The 19,414-nt window shown below is 40.6% G+C and overlaps 1 protein-coding gene across 2 annotated transcripts in view; it reads left to right on the forward strand.

Moving 5' to 3' along the window:
• Window positions 1-18,277, forward strand: part of PUS7 (pseudouridine synthase 7) — a 31,774-nt gene extending 13,497 nt beyond the window's left edge. For both annotated transcript variants that reach the window (XM_026677203.2, XM_087967782.1), the window contains 11 exons: window positions 4,179-4,290; window positions 5,680-5,757; window positions 6,181-6,309; window positions 7,921-8,046; window positions 10,380-10,441; window positions 11,453-11,613; window positions 12,188-12,314; window positions 14,298-14,399; window positions 15,134-15,263; window positions 16,995-17,086; window positions 17,487-18,277. In XM_026677203.2, the coding sequence (XP_026532988.2) occupies window positions 4,179-4,290; window positions 5,680-5,757; window positions 6,181-6,309; window positions 7,921-8,046; window positions 10,380-10,441; window positions 11,453-11,613; window positions 12,188-12,314; window positions 14,298-14,399; window positions 15,134-15,263; window positions 16,995-17,086; window positions 17,487-17,623 (1,256 nt within the window). In that variant the 3' untranslated portion in view covers window positions 17,624-18,277. The remainder of the gene's footprint in view (window positions 1-4,178; window positions 4,291-5,679; window positions 5,758-6,180; window positions 6,310-7,920; window positions 8,047-10,379; window positions 10,442-11,452; window positions 11,614-12,187; window positions 12,315-14,297; window positions 14,400-15,133; window positions 15,264-16,994; window positions 17,087-17,486) is intronic.
• The last annotated feature ends 1,137 nt before the right edge of the window (window positions 18,278-19,414 follow it).

Raw genomic sequence — 19,414 nt, forward strand, 5'->3', positions numbered from 1 at the left:
CAGCCGTTAGCATTTGCTGTCGGCTAACCACAACAAAACCAAGCGCCAAGATACCAAAGGCCATTTTAATTCGCTGTTAATCTCTGTTTCGGGAGCAGAGAATTTTACGGACAACCTTGGCCAATTCTTTAAAGGAAAAAAAATGTTTAAGCAGAAGGTACGATTTTGCTGAGTCACATTTTTGAGGGAAAGTTCTTTTGAGATTTGAAGTGCTTGTTGTGTCTCTGGGCAATAGATTGATCTCCAGATACCTCCAGCTTGCAAACCATTACTCTCAGGCTATTTAACCATGTTAATCTTCAACAATGGCCCAACAGAGGCCATCCAAGCACTACCTAACCATCCTAGCTTATTAGGGCTTAGGTGCTGGCTTTCACCAAATAACCACTTTCTATCTCATCCACCTTACCTCCCATACCTCAAAAATGTAGCATCTAGCACCTTCCACAAAATTTGTTACGTCGCCTAATTAATGCAATTCAAAATGTAATCCCAAAATCCAAATATATCACAGGGCAAAGATAATTAATAATAATAATATTATTATATTATAATAATATTATATTATAATAATAATATCCAAAGGTAATTGGATAGCGTATATGGAGATGTGTCTGCATGCCTTTGCATGGAGCATGTATGTTTACAGATGGAAACTAGATCTTGAAATCATGCTCTCCATCTTCGGTGACTCACCTGCAGGAGAAAAATGCATGGGTCAGCTTTGGGAGCGTGATGCTATAACATGTAAGGGCCTTTGGATGCTGCTACATTTTCCCCTGTCTGTCATTGAATAAATACGATCAGGACTTTGATTAAGTAGGCTCTCTCTATTTTGACCTGAAATTCTGTTCTAAGCACCTGGAATCGGGTGGGGTGCTCGTGGGGGTTCGCAGGGGTTCGGGAGAGTTTGAAGACCCCCCCCCCCAAATCCCACTTCTGGCTGGCCCCGCCCATCCCTCCCCTCCCAGGAGTCCCTACGTGGCCCATTTTGGATGCAGGTAAGTGCAGGGCCTACGCAGAGGCTTGGGGTGGACAAAAAACGGGCCTCCCGGAAGTTCGGGAATGCCAGAAACAGGCCAGTTTCCGGCTTCCAGAGAACCTCCGGAGCCCAGGGAGGGCAAAAACGCCCCTCCACCCCTGCTGGGGGGCAGGAAGCTGACTAGGCCACACCCACCATGGCCACGCCCTCCCAGCAACCAGACAGAGAACCCATTACTAAAATTTGTGAAGCCCACCCCTGCCTGGAATACTTAATCTTTGGATATGTCTAGTCTAAGGAAGAGAGATGGACTAGGGGTAACGTGATAGCAGCCTTCTAATAATTGAGGAGCTGTCACAGAGAAAATGGGATTGGCCTATTTTCCAAAGCACCTGAGGGCAGGAGAAGAAGTAACTGGTGGGAAGCTGATCAAGGAGAAATCTAGCCTAGAACTAAGGAGAAATTTCTTGACAGTGAGAACAATTAATCAGTGGAACAACTTGCCTCCAGAGGTTGTAAATGCTCCAACACTGGAAGTTTTTAAGAAGAGATTGCTCAACCATTTGTCTGAAGTGGTGTAAGGTTTCCTGCCTAAGCAGGGGGTTGGACTAGAAGACCTCCAAGGTCCCAACCAACTCTTGTTATTCTGTATTCTGGAATGCCCTCAGTGTTCTTTGTGGCGTGTTTAGCCGAAATTGTCCATATCTTCCCTTTTGCCCCTGCACGTTCCATTGTCCAAACAGCTGTCAGTCACCATATTAACTGTTGAATGCTCCAGCACATCTACAGCATACAAACCATAAAACTTGCATGTTTCCATCTGAAACGCTTCAGTAGCCAAACAGAAGTAAAATGAAATCTTGCTCTCTTATGCTCTTTATCCTATGCCTGTGAACAGAGGCCAGAACTTCCACAGGTAAGAGATCCTGGTGTTTCATTGAAACAGAAAATGAAATACCAGACCAAATAATGATAATTTAGAGAAGTCAAATAGTGAAGGGTTTGAAGAAATAAACAGCAAAGGTAAATGTATGTGCTGTCCAGGACGTTCCAATTTCATTCAGAAGTAAACCTTTTATTCTTAATGTACAGTTAGGTACCTGTGTGCTAGTTAAACAAATGTAAGAAAACAGCTGCAGCTTAGGAATTAAATTAGAACTAAGATTTATACGTAATAAATAGCATCCTTGGGATTGATGTATATAGTTCTTCGATCATAAGAATTTTGACCTTTCACGAAGCAGCTACACCAAAATAATTGGGAATCAATTGTCAAGGACTTCCACTCTCTCTTTTATAGAACACAGTGATACATTCTTTATCATTTTAATTTAATAATATAGTTTTCAGTTTTAAATGCCCAATCTATATACTTGGAAGAAGAGAAGACGACAAAATGTAGTGCGCCATGGGCACCTTTACATCAAAATCCAAACTGCAAACAACCATATTCAAATAGTAGTTTCATAACATTGGTGCCTGATCTTTCAAAGTGCTTTAAGTAATAACCAAATTATAGCGGGGAAAATGAAATGGCTTTTAAACAGGATATCTGCTGCCACGGATGATTATCTGTTGCCATCTCTTACCATATAATTTGGCTCCTGTCTTGCTTTACTTCAAGAGACTTTATTTCATGTTAATTAAGTGAGAACTAATTGTTAGCTCACAGGCAGTATCAAATAACGGTTTGGCACATTATGCGTAATGTCTAGGCTAGTTCATTTGCTTCTCCGCTTGAAAACTGCCAGAGACTGACTGATCTAAAGGAGTAATATGCCACATCATAGTTTGATATTATATATAAATGGATCCCAATCTTTTGTTGAAAACCATTTGGTGAATTTCATAAGTAATCTGAGGGGCTGAAACTATTTTTCTTACATTTGGTCCCAATAAATGAAATCCCATTGGGATAGTGTAAGGTATCTGGTACAATACATAGCCATTACACTGGTACCTCAGTATTCATTAATTGCTACTGGGAGGAGCGCTTAGTACCAAAAACTATGAGTACTGAACAATTCTTTCCCATAAGGAATAATGTAGTGAGTCACAAGGCAGCCAACATCAACAAATTCTAATTTTTGTGTCGAGTACCAAACGATGAGTATTGGGACAAAAATTTTGTGTCAAAATACGTTGAGTGCCAGATTCGGCTGGTTTTGAAAACACTCAAATACCATCTATTTCGCTGGATGAAAAATAGCTTTTAATACAATTGCAGTGGAACCATGGTACTCATCGTTAATTGATTCCAGGAGGCACGATGAGTACCAAACAAATTCTTCCCATAAGGAATAATATAGTGAGCCAACACCAAGTTGTATATTGAGCGGCAAACAAACAATGAATGCCAGGACAAATGTTCGTGTCAAAATGCGTTGAGTATCAAATTCGATGAGTTTCAAAGCAAGTTGAGTTTCCAAGGTACCACTAAATATATTAATAATTTGAAAAATGGTTCTATCCAAAATTATTATACTAGCGTTGATTATTTTGGTGTTCCTCCTAGTATCACTGCCTTTGAACATGCTACAATTGGCTGTCTCAGTCTTCCGTACTGTGGTGAACTCCAAAATTGCTGGAACTATAATTCCCAATATTCTACAATTACCAAGTACTAATGGTATCCTTGGCCCATAACTGGCTTGTTAGACAACTGTGTTTTATAGTGGTGCAGTTTATATACAAATAATAAATGCAAATATATATATATATGCCAGTGTTTCTCAAGCATGGTGACTTGGAAGATGGGTCGACTTCAACTCCCAGAAGTCCCCAGCCAGCATTCTGGATGGGGAATTCTAGGAGTTGAAGTCCACTCATCTTCAAGTCATCATGGTTGAGAAACATTGATATAAGCCAAGGGTCTTCAAACTTGGCAAGTTTAAGACTTGTGGACTTCAACTCCCAGAATTCCTGAGCTAACATGACTGGAGGAAGAATTCTGGGAGTTTAAGTGCACAAGTCTTAAAGCTGTCAAGTTTGAAGACCCCTTATAAGCAAATAATTGCTGACAAATATCTCTTTCTCTGGGGTGCAAATAGGACCCCAAAATCTCCCCACCCCTTTCAGGAGGCAGATGGCCCTGACCAGAGTCACCCCCCAGGATTTGCAAACAATCACTTCTTAGAAAAGAATGGCATTTTTCACACATTAACATGTTTTGTCTTTCATATTTTCTTTACAAAAGATCCGAGGAAGCATTCCTGGCCAAAGTCTAGGGGAAATTATTGCCATTTTGTCTTATATAAAGAAAACAAGGATACCATGGACGCCATCAACGTGCTGTCCAAATATTTAAGGTAAGTAGAATTTGGGGACGAGAAAGAGACACCCACTTTAAAATATTTTATTTATTACATTTATATGTTGCCCGTCTTTCTATCCTACGACTCTGTCGAGGTCCTTGTTTGTAGCAGATGGTAGAATTATCCTCCTTTAGAAGAATTTCCTCAAGCAACATTGCAGGAGGTTGAGGGTAGAATGTCTGTCTCTTTATTTTTTTTTAATTATATAGGATCTACCAATCAATACAGTATTTATTACGTACATCAGGACATATAGGTAGTCCTCGACTTACGACCACAATTGAAATAACGACTGTGCCAACTCATAAAATATTTCTGTGGTCGTTTTAGAGTTGCCAACAGAAAAGGAGGGGGGGAGTGGTTTGAAAGAGCAGTGCAGCAGCTTGGAAATCAAAAGTGCATTCCATACATAGTTTTTCAGAGATAGTAACTAGGTGACTGAAGTTTCTGCTGTGCAAAATTCTAACTGAAGAGCATGATTGATGACTCTTGGCTATGGAGGTGTCCCATTGGAGAATATGAATTAGGATACACCCAGGGGGTGGGGGAAAACCAGGGCCAAGGGTGAGAGTGAATGATGTGCCTCAGAGTCTGCTACACCCAGACAGTGCCAGCATGTTAACTCCCAATAAATCCTTTTGAAGTTTTGGAAGTTTGGCTCGAGACTCATGATTTAATTGGGGTGACTGCTGGAATCCTGACATGAGTTTTGTCACATTCTACGACCTATCTTGCCACTGTCGTTAAGTGAACCGTTGCAGTTGTTAAGTTAGTAACCCAGTTGCTAAGTGAGTCTGGCTTCCCTATCTGACCACAAAAGGACACCACATGACTGCCACCGTCATAAAACGAGGAGCCAGTTGCCAAGCGTCCAATGAACATGGGGTTGCTGCCATTGTCATAAGTGCGAATAACGGCCGTAAGTCCAAGGTTGAATCGTGGCAACTGGACCAAACAGTCATAGGTCACTTTTTTCAGTGCCGCTGTAACTTCAAACAGTCACTAAACGAATGGTTGTAAGTCCAGGACTACTGGGATTAAATAAGTCATGGACGTTTAAAGATGGATCCTCTCTTAAATTTGGTAACTTTAAGGCGTGTGGACTTCAGCTCCCAGAATTCCCCAAAGCAGTTGAAATCCACCCATCTTAAAATTGGGAATTTTAGAGCAGGGGTCTCCAACCTTGGCCACTTTTAAGACTTGTGGACTTCAACTCCCAGAATTCCCCAGCCAGCCATTCTACCCAGGAATTCTGGGAGTTGAAGTCCACAAGTCTTAAAATTGCCAAGGTTGGCAACCTCTGCTTTGAGTGTAATTATTCTTAAATAAAATGCAATGTGTACAACATGAAATGATAAAGTGTTCCTTTGTGTTTCTTTAAAGAGTTAAGCCAACCATCTTTTCTTACATGGGAACCAAAGACAAAAGGGCTATCACAGTTCAAAAAATAGCTGTTCTGAAGTAAGTAAAAAAATAAATAAAGAAGAATTAATCTGGTTCAAATGTTGGTTTTTTTCTACAGTGGGATCTGATGCTACAAATCCAGTGCAGATTTGATCATAATATTTGTTTGGCCATTTGGGTCACATTCAGAAATGAGATGAGGGGATGAAGAAATGGTTGTCCAATCTCTTCTTAAAAGCCTCTAGGAATAAAACACCTCCATTTAAATCACAGTTTATCAAGTCTTGGTTTAATAAAATAGAAACAGAATATTCCAACTTCTTCCTCACAGCGACGATACAGAAGAGCGGAGGGCGGGGAGAACACTAAAGCTTAAAATTGATTATAGTTTCTTCCACTTTGTTGGTTTGGGGTAACTTATCTCTGGGAGAAAGTAATTGCTTTTAACCTATAAAACATTTAATTCTCTGCTTTTGATAGAATCACCGCACAGAGACTAGCTCATTTAAATAAATGCTTAATGAACTGCAAGCTTGGAAACTTCAGCTACAAGAATCACCCACTGAAGTTGGGAGAATTGCAAGGAAACCATTTCACAGTGGGTCTCAGGTAAAAACGTTGTACTTCTGTGTTTATTGGAAATCTCTGACCCCCTGAAAAGTGGAATAAATCTCATTAACCAGGCTTGAAATAGCTTTCTACTGCAGAGATTAGAAATATGTGTATTTGCCAAAGGGTCCTAAAAGAGAACTTCTGATTGTATTGATTCAACAAAATATGTGTTCCTTTCTTCCTCTGGAGAACAAATAACATTAAATAAAGAGGATTAGCCTTTAAAATCAAGGTTTTCAGTTGGCCCTCAGGTTACACCTATCCCAAATATATAAATATGCTTATGTTTGGTGTGGGTCCAGATTAACTGATTAAACTCGAGATCCACTGAGTTAACCAAGGGCTGCAACCGGTTCTTCCCAGTTTGGGCAAACTGGTATCTAATTTTATCATTTTTAATTACCAGTTCGGCAAACCGGTTGTTCTGACCCAAACCCTTGTCCAATAAACAACACGAACCAAAGGGAACAGAAACCTTTTAATGATTCTTACGAATCCCTGGTTAAAAGGCTGCTGCAAACTAATTAAGTTTGATAAGCACAAACCTCGCCAAAACTGCCAAGAATAACAAGGATAACAAGGCTGCCAAGAATTACAAATAAGAAATATTTCACAACACAAGAGTCTTCAAACACCAACTTAAGATACTGCAATGTCCACAAGGCTGAGTTTCAAAACGTCTTTGCTTCCTGCAAAGAACGTCCGATTCACAGTTGGCTTTTATCTTCTTGAAAGGGGCCATGCAGCCTTACTCCCAAGTCGCCCGTGCTGCTGCAGCTGCTCTTTCCTACAAGCAGCCCTGCATGCACACACACTTAGCACAGGCTCCTCGGGAACCTCCTCATCGCTGCTGCCAGCCCCCACAATCTCTGAAGGCAGCAGTCCACTCCCTAATGGTCCTGGCCCCTCATCTGAGTCCTCGCTCTCCTCAGCCGTCCGCACCTGCTGCCAGCTAAACACCAGTAAATCCCACCCCTGGCTGTCCCCGCCCACCCCGCCCCTCCCAGGAGTCCCCACGTGGCCTGTTTTGGATGCCTGGTAAGTTGGGGGGGGGGGGCGAAAAACAGGCCTCCGGAGCTCGGAGGCCGTTTTCGCCCTCCCAGAGGCCTGAGGAAAGCCTCCAGAGCCTGGGGACGGCAAACAACCGGCCTATTTCCGCCATTTTCGCCCTCCCAGGGAGGCCATTTTCACCTTCCCGGAGACTTGAGGAAAGCCTCCAGAGCCCAGGGAGGCTGAAAACGCCCCCACATGGTGCAGGAAGCCGACTAAGCCACACCCACCATGGCCACACCCACCATGGCCACGCCCACCTAGGAACCGGACAGAGAACTGGTTGCTGAACTTTTTGAAGCCTGGAGTTGAAATTTTTGAACCTGGAGTTAACTGAATGTGACCAATTAATTTTTTTTCTGGATACCACCCTCTTATTTTTAAAACACTTTGCATTATTTTTAACAACTTAAAACACCTGGTGTTTTATGTTCAGCAGCTTTGGGAGCCCACCTGGGTTAACTCTGGCTTGTTCTAAATAATCGGACCAAATTATTGAGATTCGTCTTTATAAATGTCTTCCCATTTCCCTCACGTATCACTTTTATTTTGTATTAGAAATATAACAGGGACTGATGATGAAGTTCAGCAAGCTATGCAATCCCTTAAGGAAACTGGATTTATTAATTATTATGGCATGCAGAGGTTTGGAACTACAGCTGTTCCTACGTTTCAAGTGGGAAGGTGAGTGGCTTTTTTTCGTAAATATATATATACACCTGTCAGCTCAGCAAGGGAGACCTGATAAAAAAGACACAGCGTATAAGTAGGTCAGAACTACTTTTACTATCACAGCTATAGCACAGGTAGTCCTCGACTTACGACCACAGTTGAGCCTCAGGTTTCCATTGCTAAACGAGACAGTTCTTGAGTTTCCCCTCCCCATTTTATGACCTTTCTTGACACGATTGTTAAGTGAATCACTGCAATCACGGTCGTTAAGTGAATCCAGCTTCCCCATTGACTTTGCTTGGTCGGAAGGTCACAAAAAGAGGATCACATATCCCGGGACACTGTGACCATCATAAATACGAGTCAGTTGCCCAGCGTCCGAATTTTGAGCAAGTGACTATGGGGATGTGGCAACAATCGTTGTAAGTCACTTTTTCAGTGCTGTCTTAACATTTTTTTCCCCAAGTTTTTTCTTATTTCAATCTACACATACACAACAATACATTAACAGTGTGGCATCAATATATCATACATTTTAGTATAGGCAAACTTAATAATACCAATCATATCTCTTAATACACATATTCACATTAAATCAAAATCCTTCATTGCTTATTTTCAACATTTCAATACTCTCTTCTAGTGCCAACCACCATATCAATTACCTAGTCATTTCATTATTCAATTTCCTCCTCAATTTTTTTTTTAAATAAAAAATTCTCATTTGGCAAGCAGTATGGTTCCAGGTTTCACATCTCAATACAGACATGACCATAGTTACCTGTTCATTTTGTTTGTTAAATTTCATATCACATTAACCTTATTAGTATTAAATATTAAACTTATCCAATTCCAATTCATATTATAACGTATTTCATTTTTCTTAGGATATTCTCATATCTTATTAGTGCTGTCAACTTTGAATGGTCACTAAATTAAAGATTGTAAGTCAAGGATTACCTGCATTTGTCAATAGGATAATCATAAAACCATAATCATATTCTATCATAGAAATCTATCAAAAGTTAGTAAAAAAAATGCACTAGACTTCCAGAACTTAACCAAGTTCTTGTATCCTTATTTTTGGGAAATAAAACAATGCAGTCATAATATCTCTCTCTATATGTGTGTGTGTGTGTGTGTGTGTGTGTGTGTGTGTGTGTGTGTGTGTGTGTTTTCGCGGGTCTGACTCACAGACGAACAATACAGAAGCCTGATGATGGCAGATGAGATTCTGCTGAAACGTTGCTACAACTTTAAAAGCACAACTATAATGACGTGGGAAAATACCCAAACAAAGCTGAATACCATATATATATACATATACATACATACATACATACATACATATATACATATATATATATATATATATATATACCTTATATATATATACCTTATATATATATACCTTATATATATATATACACCATATATATATATATATATACACCATATATATATATATACACCATACACCATACATACATACATACATACATACATACATACATACATACATACATATATATATATATATATATATATATATGCAATACCCCTCGCGCATCATCACAAAATCTCCAGAACCGTAAAGCCTACAAACTTGAAATTTGGCACGTATGTTCCTCTTGGCTTCTAGGTGCTCACTAAGAAAGGATTTTTCAAAATGGCCATCAGAGCATTAATATTTCCTATATCGTTATTATTAACACACTCTGATGCTAAGAAATTCTACTCCTCCTCCCCACCTGAAAAGAAATCTCTTCCAAATGCAAAACACAAGCAGAGGAGAGGAGTTTCAGCTTCAGTTTTAGTTTCACAGCACCAAGCATCTTTAATACAGAACAGTTGAGCTAAGCCACACCCCGGCTCCTTGCTGTTTCCTTGTTCACACACAGCAAATACTGTTTCAGTTTCCAAACAGCCCTCAACTCATACTGACAGGACGCTAGCCAGATGAATATTGATGGATGCTCCCTTATTTTCCTCCCCAAAAACTAAGCCCGACCACGTAGTTTCGTAGGGAAGCACGGGTATTGAGCTAGTGTTTGTATAAAAGGGAGTTCAAAATGTTGAACTTCAGCGAATTGAATTGTGACTAAAGAAACCAAATTTTCTGGGCTTACACAATATACTTTATAATTCGATCTGTATTTTTGCTTTACCCTAGGCTTTTCATTAACTTGTAGTTCGGGGTTTCATGTCAACATAAATTTTCAAAAAGTAAGAATTGTAGATGATATCTCTTCTGTTTGTTGGCTTTAGCGACAACATAATGTGCCTTGAAGTGTTTTTCTTTTGATTATATGGTACAATCTCACAAAATGTGTTTGGATTTTTAGAGCTATTCTGCAGAGCAACTGGAATGAAGCCATAGATTTAATTCTCAAACCACGTCCAGGAGGCAAGTATTATATTGGAATATGATCCGAAATAAGAGTAACTACCAAAACTACCTAATTTTTTTTAAAAAAAACTAGGACAGATAATCCTCAACTTATGACCACAATTGAGCCCAAAATTCCTGTTGCGAAGTGAGACATTGGTTGAGTAAGTTTTGTCCCATTTTACGACCTTTCCACAGCCACAGTTGTTACGTGAATCGTTGCAGGTGTTAAGTTTGTAACATGCTTGTTACATAAATCTGGGGAAGCCAGATTCACTTAACAACCAGGTTATTAATTTAACAACTGCAGGGATTTCTCATATGTGGCAAGAAAACAGCCGCGGTGCCACAATGGTTAGAGTGCAGTACTGCAGGCTACTTCTGCTGACTGTCGGCTGCCTGCAATTTGACAGTTCGAATCTCACCAGGCTCAAGGTTGACTCAGCCTTCCATCCTTCTGAGGTCAGTAAAATGAGGACCCAGATTGTTTGGGGCTGACGCTGTAGAGAGGGCTGTAAAGAACTGTGAAGTGGTACATAAGTCGAAGTGCTATTTTACCTTCCTTCCTTCCTTCCTTCCTTCCTTCCTTCCTTCCTTCCTTCCTTCCTTCCTTCCTTCCTTCCTTCCTTCCTTCCTTCCTTCCTTCCTTCCTTCCTCTCTTATTCCTTTTCTCATTCTCCTTCCTGGTGGTGCAGTGGTTAGAATGCAGTATTGCAGGCAAACTCTGCCCATTGCCTGGAGTTCGATCCTGACCAGCTCCAGGTTGACTCAGCCTTCCGTCCTTCTGAGGTGGGTAAAATGAGGACCCAGATTGTTGGGGGCAAGAGGCTGACTCTGTAAACCACTTAGAGAAGGTTGTAAAGCACTATAAAGCGGTATATAAGTTTAGTGCTATTGTTAAAAGTCATAAAATGGAGGGGGGTGGACTTTTAACACGTAGCAGCATAAGTGTGTGTTCGATTGTGGTCGTAAGTTGAGGACGATCCGTAAACCATTCTTACCTTTTTTTCGGTCAAAATTTTGTTACAGTTGAAAGGGGTTCCTTGGTAAAATGCCGAGAGGAATGGGCACGGACGAAAGACCCCGCAGCAGCCTTTAAGACCCTGCTTCAGAAAAGATGCGTGGAAGGCCAGTTACTCTGGGGACTTTCTAAATACGGCCTGAAAAATATCGTCTCCGCTTTTAATATGGTAAGTAAGGGGGGGTTTACACCCAGGTCAGTGTTAGAGTGGAGTTTGAAGACTCTTTCTGGACAGGCTGAGAAAATATAGGCAGTCCTTGACTTACAACGTACAAAGAATGCACACACACACACACACACACACACACACACAGAGCATAATACTCAGCTTAAAAAAAAAAAGGAGAGAAAATACAGGGTACTTTTGGCCGAGGTAGAAAGAAAAGAACAACTAAATATTTACTAAATATTATTGTGCTTTCTCAAAACATGAGTCTTTACTGTAACTAAACGTAAGATCTAACTAAAACATCCTGTAGCCTTTGTTTCTTGTTATTGGGAAAGATGTTCAATCTGAGGAAAATCCAATCTGATATTAAGATTCAATTTCCTTCAGGAAATACACTGCTATCGATTGTTACCACAGATATGCTTATCTGTTTATAAGCCTCTTGTTTTGTACATTCTTGCTGCATTCCTGTCTTTGATTATAGGTGTACTATTTTGATACAAGACACTGATTGAATAAATCAGTAAATAAAGTGAGGTATATGCAGCAGATAATGATTCTTTTTCTCTTACAGATAACAAGAAATTATCGTTTGATGTATATTCATAGTTACCAGAGTTATGTATGGAACAACATGGTGAGCCAAAGAATAGAAGAATATGGGCTGAGAGCAGTTCCAGGGGATCTGGTACTAAAAGGAGGTAAAATATTAACAATTCTTCAGGATCTGCAGATCAGGAAAACCTTTGAATGCAACTTGCATATTGTTCAAATATTTGGATAATTCTCTGTTCTTCCAGCTTTGTTCTTTTCCTTCTTATTTACTTGGCAATAGCAATGAAAATTAAGAAAAGTCATAAAATGGGGCAGGACTCACTTAACAAATTTCTCACTCAGCAACATACATTTTGGGCTCAGTTGCGGTCGTACGTGGAGGGCTCCCTGTACTTTATTGCTGATGGCCAATATTACAAGAATCCCACTGGACTGGCTGCAATCCCTTGCAGACAAGGCGTCCCTACAGGTAGTCCTGGACTTACAATCACAATTGAACCCAACATTTCTGTCGTTAAGGGAGACATTTGTTAAGTGAACTTTGCCCATTCTATTGACCTCCCTTAAACCTGAGTTGATCCGTTAATAACACGGTTGTTAAGCGAATCTGGCTTCTTCATTGGTTTTGCTCGTCAGGAAGTTGCAATAGGGATCACATAACCTCGGGACAAAGGTCATAAGTATGGGTCAGTTGCCAAGCCTCTGAATTTTGATCATGGGGATGCTACAAAAGTCGTAAGTGTGAACAATGGTCCTAAGTCACTTTTTTTCAGTGCCGTTATAACATTCACTAAATGAACTGTTGCAAGTCGAGAACTACCTGTAGTTTGATCCACAATGTTTCCTCCCATGGCAAGACTCCCCTCTGGCATCATTTGTACTCCCTCTGCCCCTTAAGTCAGTATAATTCCACCACATCCTGCAAAGGTGGGTCAGAAGGAACAGGAGTTATTATAAGGGTTGGGATGGAGCAACTTCCAGAACCAGTCGATCTGGTTCAGATGCTGCACGGTGAATCCATTGCAACACTAGTCTATAAATTGGGATGATGTAAACATATCACCAGAAGCTCCTGCTAATAGGTGTTTTTTATCAGGGCAACCTGGTCTACCCAAATACGGGACTGATCACACTGCTACTGCTTTCGCCTTTCAGCCCCAATGCAGGAGCCTTCGCAGGAAGTCGCTTTCATGACAAACTATTTTTGTGTTAAAAAGTAAAGGTCCCCCTCGCACATCCGTGCTAGTCGTTTCCGGCTCTAGGGGACGGTGCTCATCTCCGTTACAAAGCCAAAGAGCCAGCGCTGTCCGAAGACGTCTCCATGGTCATGTGACCAGCAGGACTAAACGCCAAAGGCTCACAGAACGCTGTTCTCTTCCCACCAAAAGGAGTCCCTATTTTTCTACTTGCATTTTTTACATGCTTTTGAACTGCTAGGTTGGCAGAAGCTGGGACAAGTAATGGGAGCTCACTCCATTATGTGGCATTAGGGATTCGAACCGCCAAACTGCTGACCTTTCTGATCAACAAGCTCAGCATCTTAGCCACTGAGCAATCACAAAAATTAACCTCTTCCCCTGGTATAGCCGACAAAGTGAGGAGAGCCCGTGGCTTAGAGGTTAATACATCTAATTAATACAGGGGTGTCAAACTCAATTTCATTGAGGGTCGCATCAGGGTTGTGTTTGACCTTGGGAGGGCTGGGGGCGTAGCCGGGAGGGCGGGGCGTAGCCGGGAGGCTGGGGGTGGCGTAGCCGGGAGGGCGTGACCAGCCCTAACCTAATATGTAAGTAGCCCGAGTTCAAATCCCAGAAGGGTATGGCTGGCTGATGAGAGCTAAATAGCTTGAAATAGATCTATAGTGGTCTCCCTTTATTTCTTTGTCGGTAAATATAAATTTAACACAAAACTAGTTTTTGCTAATAGGCTTTCCTAGGTTTGTTGTTAGGTCGTCTTAATTCAAATTGTGTTTGGTTTTCCTTTTCTTTCCTTTAACTGTGGCTTCTTTTAAAGGAGCTCTGTTCTGATCTGTTTTTGAAGGACCCTTTTTTAAAAAAAAGAAAAGAAACGGTTGAGAGGATTGGAAAAAAATAACATACTATGGGAAACCTTCTCTTTTGACTTTTAAGGAACAGCTGTTCATATCGAAGAAGTGGATGTGGATAATTACACCATCCATGATGTTGTCATGCCACTGCCTGGCTTTGATGTGATTTATCCAAAGCATAAAAGTAAGAGTTTTGTTCAGAATTATGCCCTAATTGAGTAACAACCCAAAGGGAGAAAATAGAGGAATAAATTCATGGACAAGTCATGTACATTCATAACTTTCTGTAGGGTGTTATATGCATATTAAATTTCTCATTTGTTACTGAATGTGTTTAATTGTTCGTTAATCGAATTTATATGGTTGCCCATCTCATGAAAAATGACTCTGAGCTTCAAGCAACAGTCCAGTAAAAACAAATTGAGTTTGAAATCTTATAGCTCGTTCACACTAAATCTTGATCAATTAACTGGATTTTTCATTTAATCTTGATATTATTAAGATGGAATCTACCCGAAGAATAAAGTAATAAATTCAGTGTCTGTAATATCAGTAGCATGCTAGGTAGGTGTTATAATAGTTATATCTAACAAAAATTAAAACTGATAAAAGAGAATATTTGTAGCTTAGGGTTGAATTGTGGAGGGCCTTGGTCTCTCTGAGCTTGGTTGTTTTCTTGCAGATGTTCCATTACCAAACAAGGTAACAGATCAGAACTGATGAGGTTATCTAGTTTGGTAATGAAACGTCTGCAAGAAAACAAGCAAGCTCAGAGAGACCAAGACCCTCCACAGAAATAAAACTCAACTGTGATATAACTGAGATTTTATTTCTGTGGTGGAAGGGTGACTGTGGCGATATTTTTTTTTTAAGTCTCATTTGTGTGTTATAGTTCAGCATCTGTCCATTTTTTGACAGTTGGAGAAAGCTACAAGGAAATGCTAGCCAGTGACAACCTGGATATCAACAACATGAAGCACAAAATTCGAGACTACTCGTTGTCTGGGGCTTATAGAAAGATTATTATCCGACCTCAGAATGTGAGCTGGTAAGTAAACAAATACAGAAAAGTGTAATTTATTCAAGGGTTAGATGTGCATATTCTTGTTCCCTCACCCTCATTTTATTGGGATATGCCCAGTGCTCTGACGATTTTATTTCTTAAGTTAGGCCTTGGGGTGGGGAACTTTGGCCTTTTTATGACTTGTGGACTTCAACTCCTAGAATTCCTAAGCCAGCCAGGAATTCTGGGAGTTGGAAGTCCACAAGTCATAAATGGGCCAAGGTTGCTCACCTTTGGGTTAGGCCTATGAAAACACTTGAGTTAGAACATCTGTTGGGAATTTGTCTTTACATTTTCCCACCAAACTCCCCAATTCCCTTGTTAACTCTTTTTTCTCCCTCCACTGTATGTTTTGGAGCAAAAATGGTTGAAGTATGAAATTTGTGGAACCATTTTAATAACTGTTCTGCTCAGGGGTGGGATTTAAATTTTTTAACAACCGGTTCTGTGGGCGTGGCTTAGTTGGTGGGCGTGGCTTGGTGGTCATGTTATTGGCTGGGCGTGGCCAACTCAATATCACTCACATCAAGGCACGCATCTCCTCGCCTGGCCTCTCATGACTGTGGGGATGCTGCAACAGTTGTAAATGTGAAAAACAGTCATAAGTCACTTTTTTCAGTGCCATTGTAACTTTAAATGGTCACTCCACACAAGCAAAGTACCAGTAAAGGAGGGGAAAAAACTCCAGAGAATTCCTGACACTGGAAGTCTAATCCTGCCAAGAATGTAATAAGGGTTAACGGAGAGGCAGTTTCTGTAAGCAACACCAGAATGTTTCCTTCCTGTCTTCCTTACAGGATCAGGCCAGTAATTTCTTCTAACAACCGGTTCTCTGTACTGCTTAGAATATTAACAACTGGTTCTAGCAAATAAGTGCGAACCTGTAGAATCCCACCCCTGGTTCTGCTACTACATGGTAGAATCATGAAATCCTGTATGTCCTCAAGTTACAACAGTTCATTTAGTGACCATCAGTGGTGGGATTCAAAATTTTTTACAACTGGTTCAGTGGGCGTGGCTTGGCAGGTGTGGCAGGGGAAGGATACTGCAAAATCCCCATTCCCTCTCCACCTCACTAGCCTGCTTTCCAGCTCCATTCTCCTGTGCAGGGCAACCAAAGAAGACCCAGCCAATCAGCTGGGATTCAGTGGGAGGCAGAGAATAGATGGGGGTGGGGCCAGTCAGAGGTGGGATTGCCTGTTCTCCGAACTGCTCAAAATGTCCACTACCGGTTCTCCAGAACTGGTCAGAACCTGCTGAATACCACCTCAGGTGACCATTCAAAGTTACAACGGCATTGAGAAAAGAGACATGACTATTTTTCACATTTATGACTGTTGCAGCAGCATCCCCATGGTCACGATCAAAATTCAGATGTTTGGCAACTGACCCATATTTATGACAGTCATAGTGTCCCGTGGCCATGTGATCCCCTTTTGCGACCTTCTGACAAGCAAAGTCAATGGGGGAAGCCAGATTCCTTTTAAGAACTGTGTGACTAAACTTAACTGCAGTGATTCACTTAACAACTGCAATAACAAAGATCGCAAAATGTGGCAAAACTCACTTAACATCTGTCTTGCTTAGCAACATAAATCTTGGTCTCAATTGTGGACAGAAGCCGAGGAGTACCTGTGGAGCATTCAAGTCCTTAACTTAAATGCAAAGTTTTTCTTCTTGGTTCATTTTTAAATCTCATTGTTTTTTTTATAAAAGGGAACTGATTGAATACGATGATCCTAAAATCCCATTGTTTACTACCGACTTGGATAAACTGGAAGGAAAAATACCTGCAGCCCTTGCAAGAGGTAAATATTTAAATTAATCCAATCTGGCATCTAACAGGTTGCCAATAAGGCATCCTGTTAGAGTGGTGTGGTGGCCTAGAGGCTTCACAATCAGGAGGCTGTGAGTTCGATCCTGGGTAGAAGCAAATATTTCTCTCACTGGGCATAATGAGAATATATCTGTTGAACAAAACTCCACATTGGTGACAGGAAGGGCATCCGACCATTAAAACACTCTGCTAACTCCATTCAGTTGCCCAGACCCCACAAGGGATTATGGGGTCGTGAAATGATAATGATGATGGTATTCTGTTCAGGAAGAGTTTTAATGTTAATGTTGAATATTATTTTTTTAAAATTAATATTAATTAATTAAACATTTTCATGTGCTAACCTTTAATGTTTGATTTACTTATTCCAGAAGGCAAATACAAAGCTCTGAAGATGGAGTTCTCCCTCCCGCCATCTGCCTATGCCACAATGGCAATTCGAGAAGTGCTAAAATTGGACACCAGCATCAAAAGTCAATCACAGTTAAACACAACCTGGCTTCGTTAAATCCTTTTCAGGGACTGGATAAGGTTTCGACATGCAAAATTTCTTCATCCTTTGCTCATTTTATCTTACCCACATGATTTCTAACTGAGCTGTATTTTTATATTAGTTGAAAGGACGTTATTTCAGATTTTCTGCAAAAAAATTAATTTTGTTTTTTAAACAGTTTGAACAAATATGGTGCTCCCTACAGCAGAATTCAGACTACCAATTGGCTTTGTTAATGGTATTTAATGCTCAAGAGATATTTCATTCTCGTATGAAAGCAAACAGGTCTTCATGAATTTGGTACAGATTAAAACGTAATTGCAAATATGTTTCATTCTGCAGTTCAGGAATATTAAACAAAATATGTTACCTTTGAATACATATCTGTATCCAAAGAACAGATTTATTTAGCCTTAAGAATGCTGAAACGCCTGCTTTCACAACTACTGTTGACAAAATGTTCACCTCTTTTCCAGCTGCTTTCATTTGATTTGTACTATTATTAAATCTCTGTTTTTCCTAACTTGGCAAACTTGGAAAGAAGCCAACACCTAATAACAGAAGTCATATGTCAACAAGTATTTTATGGTTTGTCTGTTGCTGGCAACAGATGAACTGGGAAAATCTGCACCTTGACTTAACAGGATTAAACACCCATTCTGAATTTGATATTTAGTGTGTCTGCATTTTATTTCTAAAACCTGCCAAAATACTTTGCTTCCTTTTTTGTATTTATTAATTTTTAATGGAAAGGTGTTGCTCAGCTTTATTCTTTTAGATCACAAATACAAAGGCCGAATTTAGGCAAAATGCTTGATAAGCTCACTTTTATCAAATATCTGACTACAGGGCAAAATCTGCTAGTTTTGTTCTGACCTAGGTTTCCCAAGATCATGAGGCAGATTCCTCGTCCTGGTAAAACCCCTTTGATTTAGTTTACAGTGAATTCCTCTCCAGCAAAGTCCCGGCCAACAGTCTTTTCAAGAGATTCCACAACTACATACCTTTATCAGGCTTGGAGAATTGCCAGGCCGATATCTTTCAGATGCCACACTGTAGCAGCAGTTACTTGGCAAGAAGTCAGGAACAGATCTTCACCCTAATGAATTGAATAAATGGTCTCCTGCAAACCCCCCTCCCCTTTCGCTTCTCTTTATTCCCTTTGGAAGGGCCCATTCTGTGCCTTTACTCCTGAGTCAACCCTTGTTCCTTAGCTATTCCCTTCTTCTGGCAACTCTGTGCATACGCACATTGGGAACAGGCTCCAGCTGCTCTTCTGTCCCACTGATCTCCGACTCCAAAGGCAGCTGATAACTTGGATGGCCCTGGCCCCATTTCTGCCTCCGACGCAGAGCCCTCGTCAGAGCCTTCCCCAGACTCCAGAACTGGCCCATGTTCCTCCCCAACCTCCTCACTGTCCGAGTCTGCCGCCAGCTCTGTTGGCTGCTGGCGAGCTACAACAATTTAAAAATATTTCAAAAAATGAACCAGATATATTTCCTTTTGCCAAAGCTATTCTCTAATCAACAGATGGGCAAATCCTGGAATGCAAGCAACTTTTAAGGAGATGTGTGTGTGTAAAAATTATCAACTGTTCCAAGTAGAACATTGCCTCCCGGGGCTACCACACAATTATCAGAAAGTATGTCTATCCAAAGAATTCTGCAGTTAGTTCTAAAAAAATTCACCTTCTCACTTCCTGACCTGCCAAAACATCTAATTGAAACACATACCCCAAAGTAGATAAGATCCTATGTGCAGTGCCAGTGTAGGAGAAGGAATGCAGTGTTACTGCTACAGAGAGGA

The sequence above is a fragment of the Notechis scutatus genome, chromosome 6 (genome assembly GCF_049901735.1).
Source record: "Notechis scutatus isolate UNSWTSFEM ecotype Mainland chromosome 6, rNotScu1.2, whole genome shotgun sequence".
NCBI lineage: Eukaryota > Metazoa > Chordata > Lepidosauria > Squamata > Elapidae > Notechis > Notechis scutatus.